At 54.4% G+C, this 15,798-nt stretch overlaps 1 protein-coding gene across 4 annotated transcripts in view; it reads left to right on the forward strand.

Moving 5' to 3' along the window:
• The window catches only part of LOC311162042 (ephrin type-B receptor 2), a gene marked incomplete at both ends in the record, with an annotated part of 276,894 nt that overhangs the window by 133,941 nt on the left and 127,155 nt on the right, over positions 1-15,798 (forward strand). For all 4 annotated transcript variants that reach the window (XM_084220149.1, XM_084220151.1, XM_084220150.1 and 1 more), the window contains one exon: positions 10,795-10,922. In XM_084220149.1, the coding sequence (XP_084076275.1) occupies positions 10,838-10,922 (85 nt within the window). Of the gene's footprint in view, positions 10,923-15,798 lie in introns of those variants that run through there.

Consider the following 15,798-nt stretch of genomic DNA (forward strand, 5'->3'; position numbering starts at 1 on the left):
ACCTGTGTTCCAGAGAAGGTCGGTTCAGGAGATAGCCATAAATCCTGGAGGTGGTGGTGGGAACATATGGTGGTGGGTTGGTCTTTGGTCCAACCTCCTGCAGCGTCATCAGCTCTAGGTCAGGGTGGATGTGGCAGGTCCTGGAAACCCTCAGGGGATTTCCTGCAACCCCAGGGTTCCTTACATTGAGTGAGTGTTGGAGCTGACAGTGTTCTACCATCTGCCATGAGGTCCTGTGGGTGTCTCAGCACCACTTGGGATGTCCAAAGCAGGACATCTGCCATGGGTTGCTGTTCTAGGGAATCTGCTGTGTTTCTCCTACCCATTTCTGATCCTCCCTGCTCAGTCCCTTGCTAAGACATCTATGTGTCTTGACACTGCATTTGTAGGACATTCATGCTTCTCTGCCCCACCTGGTCTCCAGCCTCCTCATGGGCTTGCAGATGTCCATCTGATTTGCCAGCTGAGCCTGTGTCCACAGCAGAACACGAAGAAAATCCCTTTCAGAGACTATCACTGTGATTTTTGGTTCTGTGGTGTGGAGGTGTCCTGAAGACCAGGTCACTGTGGAGCCTGTGCATCCTCTCTGTCCTTGTGCCAGGTGGTCCTGCTGCTCCTGGGCTGCCTGTTCTCCACAGAGGCAAAAGGACAGATGGAGGTGGCTTTGCTGTGGAGGGACGGACACCAGGGCTGCTGAGTGTGTGTGCAGCTGGGCTTTCGGGCTGCTCCAGAGGCAAACCAAATGGGCAGATGATGAATTTGGCTTCAGGATTCACCCTGTTCCTCTCAGCACTGCAGACACTGCAAGGCACAGTAGCACAGGCCCAGACAGCATCCCTTCTCCCTGGGAGCAGAGATCTGTGCTGGACCTCCCTGGCAGGATTCACTGCACCTTCTGTGGACATTTCTTCAGCAAACGCTGGGATTTCAGGACCCTCGAGGCTGATCCCACTTGGCCCCTGGTTACCAGCAAAAAGCCACTGTTGCTGTCTCTCCCTTGTCATCCTCCATTGGCCCAAGGAAAGGGAACATGTGATGCAGCTGTAGCATGACATATGTCTGTATTTTTGTGGTTCTATTTCCCAGGTTCTTCCTTGCTCCTGCCCTCAGTACAGTTTTATTGTCTGAAGTTGTTCCTGGAAGTTGAGGACAATCTTGGTGCTGGTTGTTGGTTTTACTACCAGCTGGATCCTGCCCTCAAGTACTTGCGATTCTCTCTACACTTAACACCTCATTAGCTGGAACATCCACTTACAGAGCACAGCTTTGCTGTCTGAAAAGAAGGAAAATCCTGTTTGACTCAGACGTTACACAGATCACTTATCTCAGAGACATCTGAACAGCCGGGCTTGGAAATTGAGTCCAAATTAAAAACCAGTTGGGAAGAAGTATCTGTCCTCCCAGGTAAATCAGGGGCTGATTTATTTCCTCCCCAGTATTCCTGCTGAGCAATGCATTCAGCACAGCGCCAGCCCAACACTTCCCTGCCTCCATATCCCGAGGATGGAAGGCTCTGTGCTTGCTGTGCTCCCAAGGCTGGAGCACCCTTGAGCACCCCTCAACTCCCCTCAGAGCTGGCTCTGCTCCCCTCCTGCTCCCTCTCACAGGGCCCTGGGCCAGCTCCCTCAGCTCCTGCTGGAGTCCCCACCCCAGCACTGGCACAGCAACTCCAGCTCTTGACATTCCCAGCTCTCCAGACAGAACAAAACACACCTTGAGAACGAAAAAAGCAAAGTAAAGCCAAATTAAAGAGCTCTTGGGTGCATGAATGCAAGTGGCAGGGCTGTGCTGGAGGTCCCCATCCTGCACTGGTGCCATGTTGACGGCAGGGAGCACCTGCAGGGGCTCAGTGCAGGGGTTGGTGTAGCCCATGGGACGAGTCTCTAGCATCCACATCATCTCCCAAGGGGCCAGGAAGGATTTTAACAGAAGAAAGAGGACAGGCTGGGGGGCTGTAGGAGTCCAGGAAGATCTGTACTGATGAGTTTCCAGCTGTTTAAATTTCCATGGATTTCCCTGTGTGTTCTAAATTCCTGTGTCTCCAATCCAAGGACTTTTCCAGCCTGCACTTGAATCCCTGTGAATTTTGTGTCCCCAGTTCTGCTGAGGAGGTCAAAAGTTCACTTTCCATCCACGTGAAGAATCACCTCCTTTGGTCCCAAACCCCCATCTTTTAGACCCTGGCCCTGGACCTCACACAAGTGTCATTTGAGGGCTTTGGTTTATTCCTGGAAGAAGACAGAGAAGGGAGCAACCTTGTCACAGTGCAAGTGAAGTTATGGATGTTTTCCCTATGGCATCACTTATCCTTTGTCACCTCCTTGCTCACCCCTATTCCTGCAGGACAGGCTGGTGACCTCCCTCTGCTTACTTCCCTCTGCAACCATCCCTTATGCAATTAAAATGACAAGGAACTCCCTTGACTCTCCCAGGCTCCCTGCTTTCCTTAAAAAGCTTTCAGCAAGGAACTCAAAGGAAAGCGTCTGGAACACCTGGCAGATGCCAGGAGCGATGGCACTGACCGTGTGTGTTTGGTCACTCTGGAGGGCTCTCAAGGGTTGTGAACCAGGAGAAGCCCCATGGAGTTTCCTCTGGCAGACAGCACTGACCCAGGGGTCTTCAGCTGCCCTCCAATACATGGAGTTTATGTCTCCCAGGAACTTTTTATATGGGCCACCACAGCACTCCTCAAGGCACCCCATCCCCTCCTGGTGTCAGGACAGGACGGTGAGGGCTCAGCCCTGATGCTGTGCCCCTGGTCCCTTCAGGAGCAGGGACACCTCAATGAGTGCAGGAGGACTCAGCAGTCCCAGGTGCTTATAAGAATCCCCAAAGGAGCACTCCAGGGGAAATTCCACAGGGACCAAGCTGGATGCTGATTCCAGGGCCAACAGGGTCCCAGCAGCTGCAAGGACCAAGTCTTGGGGAGGAAATCTGCAAAGAGCCTCCCCAAAGGGCCACACTGCAGGGCTGGATGAAAGGATGACCTTTGTGATCATCACTGTCCCCTGTGTGTCACCATCACATTTTCTGAAAAATCCTCTTTGCCCAGGGTTCTTCTCCTGGGAAGCTGAGAAGCCTCAGAGAAAAAAGGAAAATAGTATTATCTCATTTGCTTCTCCTGTGTTTTGCTGCTTTGGAATGTGGCTGGAGATTGTTTATCCAGCAGGTCATTGTTTGATCAGTTTCATGTGAATTGTTTTTACTTAATGAACAATCACAGCAGCTGTGTCGGGACTCTGGCAAGAGTCATGGGTTTTTCACTAGCATCTTGTCAAGCCTTCTGTCTGTATCCTTTCTCTATTCCTTAGTATAGAATAGAATAGAATAGAATAGAATAGAATAGAATAGAATAGAATAGAATAGAATAGAATAGAATAGAATAGAATAATAAATTAGCCTTCTAAGAACATGGAGTGTGCTTCCTCCCACTCCCTGCCAGACAGACATGAAGCAGGTCTTGCTCCTGTGCCATGGCCAGCACCCCTCAAACCCTGAAGGGATGTGTGCCCTGCCTCTGCCCAGCCCCAAAATGACCCCCAAGGCCTCCTCACATTTTGAGTACAAGCCCCTGCCTCTCCCTCCTTGAAGATGTGTCCACCACCTGCACGGTGCAAGTGCATCATAAGTGCTGCCTGTCCCTTCCCACCACGCTCCTGCCCCTGTAGCCCTGTGCTTCTTCACCACACCCCATCTTCATCCCTCAGATGTCCCTGGGCAAGAGAGCTGGGGCTGTTCAGCCTGGAGAAGGCTCCAGGGAAACCTTACAGCAACACAGGACCTAAAAGGGGACTGGGGGAAACCTGGAGAGGCATGTCCAGGACAAGGAAGGATGCCTTCACACTGAAATGGTTAGATGGGATATTGGGAAGAAATTCTTCCCTGTGAGGGTGGTAAGGACCTGGCACAAGCTGCCCAGAGCAGCTGTGGCTACCCCTGGATCCCTGGAAATGCCCAAAGCCAGGTTGATGGGGCTTGGAGCAACCTGGGACAGTGGAAGGTGTCCCTGCCCATGGGAGTGGGTGAATTGGGACATGGTTTAAGGACTCTTCCAATCCAAGCCATTCTATAATTCCATGATTCTATGATACCTTGCTGCTAGAGATTATTATTCTCATGAATCTTGAATAAAATAAGAGGTAAGTCAGTCAATATCAGAGTCAGGAGCCTGTGCATGCATTTGCTATCACTCTGCAGGAATTGTTCCAGTTCAGTCCCATTTCAGCCCAGACCTTAATGATATGGATATTCCTAGATGGATATCCAGAGGGAGAATGGGAAATGCAAATCATAGAGCACAGACCCCGTTCCTGCTGACTCCTGACCTTTCATCTCCAGACCCTGGCAGGGGGGGTTGCCTGCACACAGCTCTGCTTTCTCTGTGCCACCACATCTCCCATAGCTTGCTTCCCTTTGGAAATACCTGGATAGAGGCATAGACTCACAGATTGTTTGGGTTGGAAGGAATCCTAGAGACCACCCAGTCCCACCCCCCTGCCATGGACAGGGACATCTCCCACCCAGGGCTCCCCCATTCAGCCTGGCTGTGACAACCTGTGTGTTTTCCACCCTCTGCTGTGGAAGGAGATGTGGTTGCCTCCTTCAGGTCTGTCTTTCTGTAGCACCTCTGAGGAGGAAAGAGCAGTTTCACACCAGACCATTGCCTCTGATCCTGTATTTGCCTTCTCCTAAACCCCTGCTACCTCAGAGCACTGGGGATTTTGCCCAAGAGTGCCTTCAGTGTAACACATCATGTTGCATTTTTTCGTAGTGTCCATAAGCATTTGCAAAGCTCCTATATTTAACACCAGCATTGACAAAACCCAGGTAGTTTTCTCCCTGGTTTCCCCAGTTTCCTATTAAATGCCATTTCAGCATTCTCAATTTCAAGGATGCCACCCTGTAATTTTATGGTATTAAACACAGACCCGAGTTTGACTTTTCAGCTTTTCCACCTTCCTTTGAACAACTTAAAAAATATTTTCTGGAAGACTTCTGGACCTTGGGTTCCCTGCCACAAAACAGCTTGGGTTACATCCTTTTCTTTTACAAACCTTTACAAATGACAGCAATTAAATCGAGCATCCTTTTATGTCGTTACCCCTGTCAGTAGGTAATGCCTGGGAGTTTTTCATCACAGGTTATCTCCTGGGCAGATTGATTCTCTAACATTGTTATTTCTGGCTATAACCAAGCACTAAAATGAAAATATTTTCCAGAATACAAACCCCATCTTCTGCCAGTCATGCCTCATGGCTGTAAAGTATTTTGGATTAAGTTTCTATATATAACATAATATTCTGGTGATGGTTCCACCTTTTCTTTGCTGTATATCTAAATAGACTTTTAAAATGTTGGATATTTTTTTTAAACATAGAGTAATAGTTTATATACTTGATTGTCACATTTCTCTACATTCTGGAAAAGGAGTGGAACTCAGTCAAAGGTAGGACTTGGTGATCTTGGAGGTCTTTTCCAACCTTAATGACTATATAAGTCTATAAATGAGGAAATCCGTGGTTTTATTTAAAAATAAATATGTAATATATGGTTTTATTTAAATTTGTCTTATTTTAATTTTTTTTCCTTTCTGCCTCTCTATGATCCTGCTTATTTACCAAAACAAAATTTTCAAGAAGACCTGACATCTTCACAGTCCCCAAGAAGACACTTTTATGAACTTTATTTTTCCAAAAGTTACTTTTAATTCTGAACCTGGATTCAAATTAGCTGTCGAACAAAACATCCCAAATTTCCTGCTCAATTCTACACTTCTAAATCTATTTTAAATGCTTCAAAAGTGCCTCTTCTCTTTAATTTGTTCCCATGGCTACCATTCAAAAGTTTCATTCATTTTCTGAGCGGAGAACTCTCCAAATCGTAGCTGCAATCTACCAGTTGACTTTTCCTTCTCAGTCTGGCTGGAGGCTCTAAGCGCTCAGCCACCGCAGCAGCCCCATAACAGGGTTACCTTCCCTCCATCCCCGATGCTCCCCGCAGAGATGAAGCCTCGCTCGGAGCCGCTCTGTGCCTCTGCCTCGCTCCGGGGCTCCCAGCGCAGGAGGATGCTCGGCTGCCCAGTGCCACCCTCTGCCCTTCCTCCTCTGCGTTTCACCTGGTGGCCGGCAGCTCGGCTTCGTACACACGGAATCCCTCGGGCACAGGGCTCAGAAATGCCGGAGGAGAGAGCTGAAGGGGAGAGGGAGCCGCTGGTTCCCCCTCCTCGGGTCCCTGCAACAGGATAAACAGGTTGAGTGAGGTGGGGCTGTCCCGTGTCACGTTTCAGCACCAGCCATCCAGGGCCAGGTACCCTCAGCAAGCATACAGGGATGTAAAGGGTTAACCTGTATTTATCTCTGTGCAGAGACCCCTCCCCAGGGCCAGGTACCCTCAGCAAGCGTACAGGGATGTAAAGGGTTAACCTGTATTTAACTCTGTGCAGAGACCCCTCCCCAGAGCGTCCCCGGTGGGGCAGGCAGGGTGGGGGCTGCAGGCAATGCCTGCTGCAGTGGTGGCTGGTCACTGGTGTGACTGGTGTGACTGGTGAAGGTGCTGGTTTGCTCTGGGATGGTGTGGGAGCGCTCTGGGATCCCTGGAACTTTGTCGATTTGTGGTACAGATCAGAGTGGGGATGTTGAGCTGCAAGGTGCTGGGCAGCACCGAGGGCTCAGCCTGGAGGTGGGGAGCCCCTGCTGCCCTCACCCTTCCTCCTGAAGGACCAGACCTGCCTGTCCCAGCCTGCAGAGCACTTGGGGTGACTGGGAAAGGCAAGGCAGGACAGAGGGAGGCCCTTGGTGGTGACAGGCTGCAATCACAGATATCCGTGGGGTTTCTGGCTGTTCACACACCCTTCACAGAGGTTAGAAAAATCCCCTATTGGGAGCAGTTCCTCCATCCCTACTGAGCTGGGGAACATTAAGTAGGTGATAATAAGTGGTCCCTGAGTGGGAGGGCCTGCTCTCCTCTGGAAAGTGCTGCTCCAGACAATTTATCATTCAAACAAAGAGGGGAAAAAGGGTTAAACACTGCCCAGCCTCCCCAGCCAGTGGTGGCTTTGGTTATCTGCAGCATGGCTGCAGGGCTACACGGTGCCTGTACATGTTTGGGGATCAGGAGCTAAGTGTTTAAATGATAAGTGATATCTTAAAAACACAAGTTTAGCAATGAATCTTTACCAACAATACTATACTATTAGTTAATAGGCAGAATTAACTCACTGGCCTGGGGCCAAGCCCGTCACAGCCAGAGCCAGAACAGCTGAAGCTGCTTTTCACTTGGGTTTTGCTTTTACCGGATTTTCTGCTGCAGGGAGACTCCAATTTCTGTAAAAATATGCTCGTGTTTTCCTCTTCCCAACCTGCCCCTGTAAGCTTGAGGTTCCTTGGAGCCCAAGGGATTCAGCCAGGACCTGGAAATCTTTCCTCTTGCATGCAGAGGTGTGACCAAGGGCGTTGATTCAGGATCAAGGGTGCTGATTCTCTGCAGGGCATCTCTCAGTGGCCCTGGACCAGCTCCCTGTCTGCTTTTGGTGGGACTTCACAGGCAGATTTACTCTAGGTGCCAGCATGGGACTCACCCCATCTCTCCCATCCCACATAAACCTCAGCTGGGGCACCAAGACTGGCCAAGTAGCTTCCTTGGACCAAAGAAGCATCTCCTGAATCTTTCTGGTAGCTGAGGCTCCTTGGAATCACCAAAGATGACTGCACTGAGCCTTGAGTCTGTGCCTGACAGCTCTGTGTCACCATTTGCTGCTTTCCTTGGTGCGTCCCTTGACTCCCAGCTGTCACCTGCTGCACCTCTTTAACCTCACAGAGGGTGAGAGGGAGCTACCTTCTCCAGGTGTGATGGGCCAAGGGTTTCGCAGGCAAATGACCTTTTTCTTTCTGCATCAGGACCTGAAAATGCTGCATTAAATGTGTCACCATCAAACCTCTTTTAATGTTCCCCTAGATGTCATCTCTCCTGCCTCTGTCGGCCTGGGAACCATCTTTTGATGTAAACCAAAATGTGGGTGCAGCTGGAGGGGTGGTTGTCCCATTTTTGTGACCCCCATCAAGGCTGTACCTGCTGCTCTCTGCAGCAGGGCTTGAGTGTCCTGTGGCAGTGCTTCCCCAGGGTTACTTGTGGGCAGCAAGGGCCACCAAAACCAGTGTAACTTGACTTCCAGCTGCCTGATGATGGCCATGTCCATGTGACACAGTTCCAAGGCCACTTGTCACCAGATGGCAGCAAGGAGACCATCAGCTCTCAGTGTGGCCGAGGACAGCAGTGAGGAGGCACAGTGCTCCCCGGTCCATGGCCAGCCTCCACTGGTGCAGAGTGAGTGGAAGGTGCAGAGAAGGACATGGGAGGAGGCCTGGAGTCCCTTGTCATGGCATGGTGCTTTGCAGCACTTGCTGGTCTGCTCAGACACTGAGGCATGGTGACCAGAGGAGCTTGTGGGATTCAGGTCAGAAGGTGGGTACTGGGAACAACAACTTTGTGAGGGTGGCAGGGGAACCTTGGCAGGCTTTCCCATCAATGCCAAAAAATGCAACAGTCATAGAAAGCCCTTCCTGGCAGCAGAGTGAAGGTGTGAGGTGGGACCAGTGCTCACAGTTAATGACTGGCTGTGAAGAGCATCTTCAGGGCACAAACCAGACTCCAGAGAGGATGAAAGAGCTTCAAAGTCAGTGCAGCAGCCAGACAGGTCCGCGTAGTCCAAGGTCCATCTCCATCAGCAAGAGCCTAAGGGGAGCTCAAAAGGGAAGAGAAAAGGTTTCCAGTGATTGTTCTCTTGGGACAAAATTCCCATTGTGTCTGGCAGGGCAGTCCTGGAGAGCTTCAAGAAAATCCTGAGGGTCTGGGTGGGCACTGGTAAACACACAGGGCTGCTGCTCTTGGACTCCAGGCTTCCACTTTGGAGCTTTGATGGATCCTGGGGAACATGCAGGGCACAACAGCCCTGGGATCCGGGAGGATTAAAATGAGGATATGACGAGTTTGGAAATGGTGGGTGCTTTCAGATGGGAAATGCTGGCTGCTCCAGAGTAGCAGGGAGTGAGGGGAGCCTGGGAGTGGGGCAGCCTGCTACAGGGCTGGAATTGTAAGTAACTGCTGGGGTCCTTGGGATTCTTGCCGTGGAGGAGAACACATCTGAAGGAAGGAGGAGCAAGGCTACTGGCTGTCCTGGCCTTCAGCCTCCTTCCTCAATGCAAGTGTGACCCCAAAAGAGCTTCTAAAGATGAAAACTTCTCCACACATGATGGCGCTGGGCCACAGGGTTCTCGTGTTGAATGTGGGGGCAACCTGGATGAGCAGCAACATCTGCAGTGACAGGAACTCCCAAAGCAGACCAGAGCCTGAGCTGGGGAAGAGCCTTTGGCTCATGCATGTGGCCAACACCATCAGGGAGCTGTGACCTCCACTAACCACTCCCGTGGAATCATTTCCTGTGGTAGGTCAAGGCAGAGAACCCAAGGTGCTCAAGCTGCTGATGCATCAAAGAGATAAGGAAGAGCACAGTGGAGTCTAGACTGTTTTTTCCATGTCCTTCCATGGGGAGTTGAGGGACAGGAATCCATCCTGGAGGTGCAGTGGGTCTTCAGGTCCTGGCCTATGAACCTGGCACAGCTTGTGTAGAGATCCATGTGCAGGGTGTGACCTTCCCAGGAAGATCTCCCAGGACACAAGTGCTTCCTGCAGGATGCACCTGAACCTTCTGCCCAACCAGCAGTAGTTGGGACACAGCTATTGGGGGTGAGCAGAGGGCACTGCTGGGTACAATGTGGATACTTGAGAGGTGAGATGTCAGGTGGCAGGGGGACCTCCTGGGGTAAAGAGTCCTGGCAGCAGCCACATGTCATGGACTCACAGGATGGTTTGGGTTGGAAGGGACGTTAAAGACCATCTGGTCCCAACCTCCCTGGCATGCCCTGAAGAGGGTGTGGATGATGAGGCGCCCACAGGGCAGATGTGGTTCTCAGGCATCGGGAACTTGGGGCCTGTTGAGCGCTGCGATGCAGAATTGGAGCTGGGTCTCACCTTCTTGGAAGGTCCTGCTTGACCCCAGCAGTGTCAATGGGGCTTGTGACCAAGTCACAACTGCTCCACGTGGGAAGCGGGGGGATTCCTGTTCTCTCCTGGCTGGCTGCAGGGGGATGGTGGAGGAGAAGAGTGCGGGGGCTCAGGGCTGCCCGCAACAAGCCTCGGATTTACCAACTCCTCGGATTTTTGTTTCTTTCTTTATATCCTGATGTACACGTCCCTTTCTCCAGACGGGAATCTTCTCACCGCCCCGGCCCCCGGCTCCGGTGGGCAGCTGCGGGGGCTCAGCACCGCGGGAGAGACGCCCGGCCCGTGGCCGCGGGCGGCGCGAAGGGCGCGGTGGCGGGGGCATCCCCCCGGGACCCCCCGCCCCTCCGCCCCCTCGCCGGTGCCGGCGGCGCAGCGAGCCCCGGCGAGGCGGATTTGGGCTGAAATCACGGCTTTCTCTGGATGATCGACAGCTCCGGGAGAAACCATCGGCGGCCCGGGGGGAGCCGCCGCCCGCTCGCCGCCCGCCGCCCCCCGCCCGCCGCCGGCCCCCGCCGCGCCCCCCCGGCGCCCCCCCCTCACCGCCCCCTCTGGCCGCCCCCGCCAGCAGCGCGGCCCCGGGCGGGGCGGGGCGGGGCGGGCGGCGCGGGGCGTCCCCCGCGCGGCGGCGGCGGTGGCTCGGCCCGGCCGCGGCGGCGGGGCCGGCGGAGCGCTCCGTGCCCGCGGCCGTGCCCGCGCCGGCGGCGGCCCCAGCGAGGGGCTCTGCGCTCAGCGCTCTGCGCTCCGCCGCCTCCATGGAGCGCCGGCCGCGCCGCCTCTGATGCCCGGCCCGGCGCGCACCATGGGGCCGCTGTGGCTCTGCTGCCTGCCCCTCGCCCTCCTGCCCCTGCTCGCCGCCGTGGAAGGTAAGGGGGGCGCGCGGGGGGCGGGGGCCCTGCGGGTAGGGCGAGCCCCCTCCGGGTTTTCCCCGTTTTTTGGGGGGTGGCACTTTGCCCCCTGCCCCCTTCCCCGCCGCACGCCCTTCGGAGGGGAGGCGAAGTTTGGGCAAGTGCTACCCCGGCTGGAGGTGTCGCCGCCGGAGCCTGGTGTGTCGTGTGTGCTCCCCCCCGCCCCCAGACCCTCCCGATCGCTGGCCGCCCTTCTCCCCGCCATCCCTCCGCCGGAGTGGGCATCCCTGGGTACCGCGGAGGGTCCCCCAGGGATGCCCGGGATCCGCCGCCCCGTGCCCGCTGCTGCTCTCGGAGTCTTTGGGGTGCCCCTCCGCCAGGCCTTACCGGCGTTCGGAGCTGGGGGCCGGCTCCCCGTTGGCGCCGTGGCGTTCCCGGCGTCCCCAGGAGGAGCCGAGCTCCCCGCCGAGGTCCCCGGTGCTCAGACAAAGCAGTGTGAGGCGGCAGGTGGGGAGCTCCAGGGCTGGGCGTGCGGGGACGGCGCTGGGTGGGAGCCCCACGGTGGGGTCCGTGCAAGGGGAGACTCGTTCTCCTGCTCCCCAACCATCCCGGCCATTCCTGCCTGCTCCAACCCGCCCGCTGCATGGACACCCTGGAAGTGCCAAAGAACTGGGTTGGGCAGGGGCGAGGGCCAGGTGTCAGGCCAAAAACCGGCTCGTCCTGGAGCGGCGTGGTCCAGGGATGCCTGTCCATTGTGGAAGGGTTGTGTTGGAGAAGCTGGGTGGCTCCGCTGTCCCTCCGGCTCCGTTGGGCTGGTGGGCAGGCTGGGTGGCCAGTGCTGGCCCTGTGTGTGCCGGGCGGTGGGAGCCACTCGGACGGTGTTTGTCTGGAACATGGATGAGGCACCATTTATTAAGTTGGAGTTTTGGGAGATGACTCATGGGTTGGCCAGCTATACATCGTGATATTTACAATATGGGAGCTTGGCATAAATAGGACTATTTACGTTGCAGCGGAGAGCGCTCGCCAGCTCTGCTATTCAAATGAGCCCAGCATGGTTTTAATTATGGGGGGGAGGGTTGGGGTGAGGAGCGTGTTTGTGAGAGCATACGTGTCCATGCAGGATGTCTGGCCCCGTCCGCTGGTGGCCTTGACACTTCCAATGGGCTCTGGGCTTGGCCAGCGGGGCCCGTGCGCACTTGACCATGACAAGCTGATGCTGCCAACTGTGGGATGCTGGGTGCCTTGGGCAGGGATGGGGTGACACCTCCACCCCAGGCTGCTCCTCCTGCTGCCCAGGAGGTGCTGCCGGCCGGTGCTGTGGGTCAGTGGCTGGCTCCCGGGGCTCCCTGCACGTTCGTGGAGCATGAGTGACTTTCCCACCATCATGGCAGGAGCGGCAGGCGCTGGACGCATGAGTGTCGAGGGATGGGGAGTGTACCTAGGGATGAGGGGCTGGCCAGTGCAGGTGGGATGTTTCACCCACCCGAGATGATCGCTCTAAGGCGTACTCCTCCACGGATGGGGACGCTCCCAGGGAGATGGTCAGTGGGCTTCCAGCGGCCATTCCCAGCTGGGGCTGCCTGTGCTGGTTTGGGTTTGGCGTGGTCCCTCTGTGCCCCTGCTGTTGCCTCTTGCCCTGTGTGTGTCATGGGGCTGTGATGGTCACTCTCAGGGCTGGTGTGGGCAGCCAGATCCCTAATCTAGCCTTCCAGGAAAAGGCTTCTGGAGAGCTAGCAAGGTGAAAATGTGTGGGATGCAGCTCCTTGGGCGTGCCTCTGCTCCTTCCTTTCTCTTCTGCTCTTCCCACCACTTCCGAAGTGCCTGATGTAGTGTCCACCAGCACCTCTGAATGCTCTGGATCCCTTCGGTGTGCACAGATGGACCCAACAGTAGCTGCTGGCCTTGGAGGTGGTGGCTGGACCCACCGTGTTCCCGCGGCTGCAGGGAACCCCCACGGTGGCAATGCCCTCCATCACCAGCCCCAGCATATTCCAGGGCCAAAATGGGGCCAGAAGAGCTTGTTCAGGGGAAAACTACAATTCTGGAGGATCCTGCCTCTTGAGTCCTGTTTTCGGCTCTGTCACAGAGCATTTCTGTACTGCTGGTAATTTCACTTGTCTCCTCTGTGCCTCAGTTTTCCTAATTACAAGGCGTAAAATAATCCAAGCATCTTTCCCAAGGGAGCCGCGAGGTTTTGTTAATGAACATGACAAAGTGCTTTGGGATCCGTGGTTGAAAGCGCAGCCTTAGTCAGTGCGGCTGTGTGTGGGGTGTTTATTTATCTACATGCTTTATATTTCTCTGTGCGCTATATATTCACTTGCATTTAACAAACCTTAATTAGAAACAAAGCCGATAGGGAAGGAAATATAAACAGGAGTGTGCATGGAAATTGGAAGTTGATTGCTCACTGGCCAGCAGAACGCATGGTTCGGGCTCGGGAGGGAAGGCTGTTTGGCTAAAACCGGCTCTGTTAAAAGGAAATGTAAAAAGAACGTGAAACATAAATCAGTATGGAAAACAGGGAGGTGGATGACAACATACATAAAGCAGAGGTTAGGAATTGCCTGTAGTTGTGAAGGCAGTTGGAAGGTAATGTGTCTGCAGCTGAGAAAGTTCAGGCTTCTCAAAGGAAAGTTTTTTGTGTGTTTTTTCAAGGGAAAAAAAAAAAAAAAAAACCCCAAACCAGAAAGTCAAGAACAAAGGAGTCCTGGAAGGGTCTGGATCCCACACCAGTTGGTAACGCCGCTATCGCTAACGGCCCCGCTTTGTATTCCTGCCGCGTAGGCTGCGCGCCGATCGCGGGACTGATGCTCCCGAGGTATTTTGGGGGGAGCTGGGAAGGACACGGAGGTATTTTAAAATCAACAGCCTGGCTAACTCACGTGCGAGGAGGGAAGAACAACCCGATGGCGCTCCTCACCCCGGTGGAGTTAACTTTTCACAAACCTTGCGGTGCTGGCAAGCTTCCCGAGGACTGGAGGAGAGCCAGCCCTGTGCCAAAAATGCAAAAGGAGACACGAGATGGCCCTGCTATCAGTTAGGGTGTGGGCAGCACGGAGCCAGCAGCACGGAGGCAGCGACAGGCTCCAATGGGCGATGGAGAATTGCCTGGCACGCATTTTGCTGGAAACAGGATCGCGGGTGAGGGGATTCGATTTTGAGCATCAACTGTGCTGAGCAATCCTAATCCTGAGTCCAGTCTTGGGCTTGGAGAGGGATGCTGGGGCAGGAGGGCTGTATCCACACCTGGCGTGGGTATTCCCAGGGCATGCTGTGGCTGAGGTGCTGGACACGGCCATCCCTGCCCATTCTCCAAGCAAGCTGGAGACAGGACTTCAGTGCCTCTGTGCATTTAATAGTGAATTATAATATACATAATATTTACGGCACTCTCAGACACATGGTGGGATTGTTGGGGGTCCTGTGCAGGACCTGGATTTGGACTGTATGATCCTTGTGGGTCCCTTCCAATTTGGGATATTCTGTGATTCTGCAGTATACAGTATATTTAATTTCACTTATGCTGTAACATATTGCAAAGTTAAAACATAGTCTCTTCTCCTGTACCTATGTTGAGCACCTCCACATGGGGTGCGGGGAGATGCCAGGGACACAGGGCTGGTTTGAACCTTTGTGTATCCATCTTTTTGGGTCTCCACAGAGGAAGACTCGAGCCATCCCTTCAGGGTTACAGTCACACCAGAGCATTGCTTTGACCTTGGTGCTCCATGGAGGTGGATGTTGCAGGTGTGCCAGAAGCATGGGAGCTGCAGGAGCCTCCTAGCAAGCCTAGCATGCTCTGGAGGGATGAAGCAGAGCAGCAGGTCAGGGAAAAACACAGGATCTGTCAAGAGCTGATCCTTCCTGCGAGCTTGAGCTCCAGATCTGCAAACACTCTCCTAAGAGCAGGAGGGGAGCAAATGTTTTGGGACAAGTGGGACTGAGGAGCAGAGCAGAGCCTGTGGTTTTGGCCTGGCCCTGTGCCACCCGTCTCCCTCCTGCTGCTTTCCCCTCCCCTCCCCTCCATTTCCTGGGTTAATTTTTGACGAGGCACATTCCTTGCACCCACCTGCCCTTTGCATTATAGGGGCAGCAAAAGGGAAAGTTCCTTTTGGAGACCAAATAAATCAGTGCCTCATTTAAACATCCACGTTGCTGCCCTCACTACTCTGTTCTGTGGCTTTTCCAGGCGGGAGCAGCACTCCTCTCGATACAATACCTGCTGACTTCCAGCCTCTCTGGGTGACAAAAGCATAGGGAGGAGATGCTGTAGGGGACAAGGGCTCGGAGTTGTGTCCCCGCTCCTCGGGTCACCCCGCAGAGGGCGTGAAGGGGACCCAGCTGTGCCTTGGGGATGCTGTGAGGGGTTTGGGGCTGTCCCCAGGGATGGGAGCAGCCGTCGCCTTGGAGACGGGCTAAGGACCTGCCTGCACTAGTCAGGGCCCTCTGTGCACATACCTGAGCTGCTGGAAGGAGGGGTGGGCACTCAGGAAACTGCCCGAGGAGGAGCTGGGTAAATAGTGGAGGCTGTCACAGCTCCCGAGGCCTGAGTGCTTTGGGGCGAGGGATGCACGAGAGCCTGACCCTCTGCCCCTGCCCCAAAATGTGCCTGCTCCCTGCAGGGATAGGAATGAGGGTGGCTCTGGCTGGGAGTGGGGTTCCCATCCTGCCACAATCCCATTTCTACCGAGGAAGAGCCCCGTCAGCTCCCACCCTGGTTTGTAATCCCTCCCATACCTGGATCTGGTTTATAGAGGGACCGGGGCAAAGCACAGCTGCCAGTTGGGTCTCGTTGGGATGGGGGGAGCAGGGAGATCCTCAGAGGCAAAAGTTCAGCCGTTAGATAAGGGAAAGGATGGGGCCTCCTGTGATAAGGGGCTGAGTGCGG

Source organism: Fringilla coelebs (assembly GCF_963513975.1).
Source record: "Fringilla coelebs genome assembly, chromosome: 22".
NCBI lineage: Eukaryota > Metazoa > Chordata > Aves > Passeriformes > Fringillidae > Fringilla > Fringilla coelebs.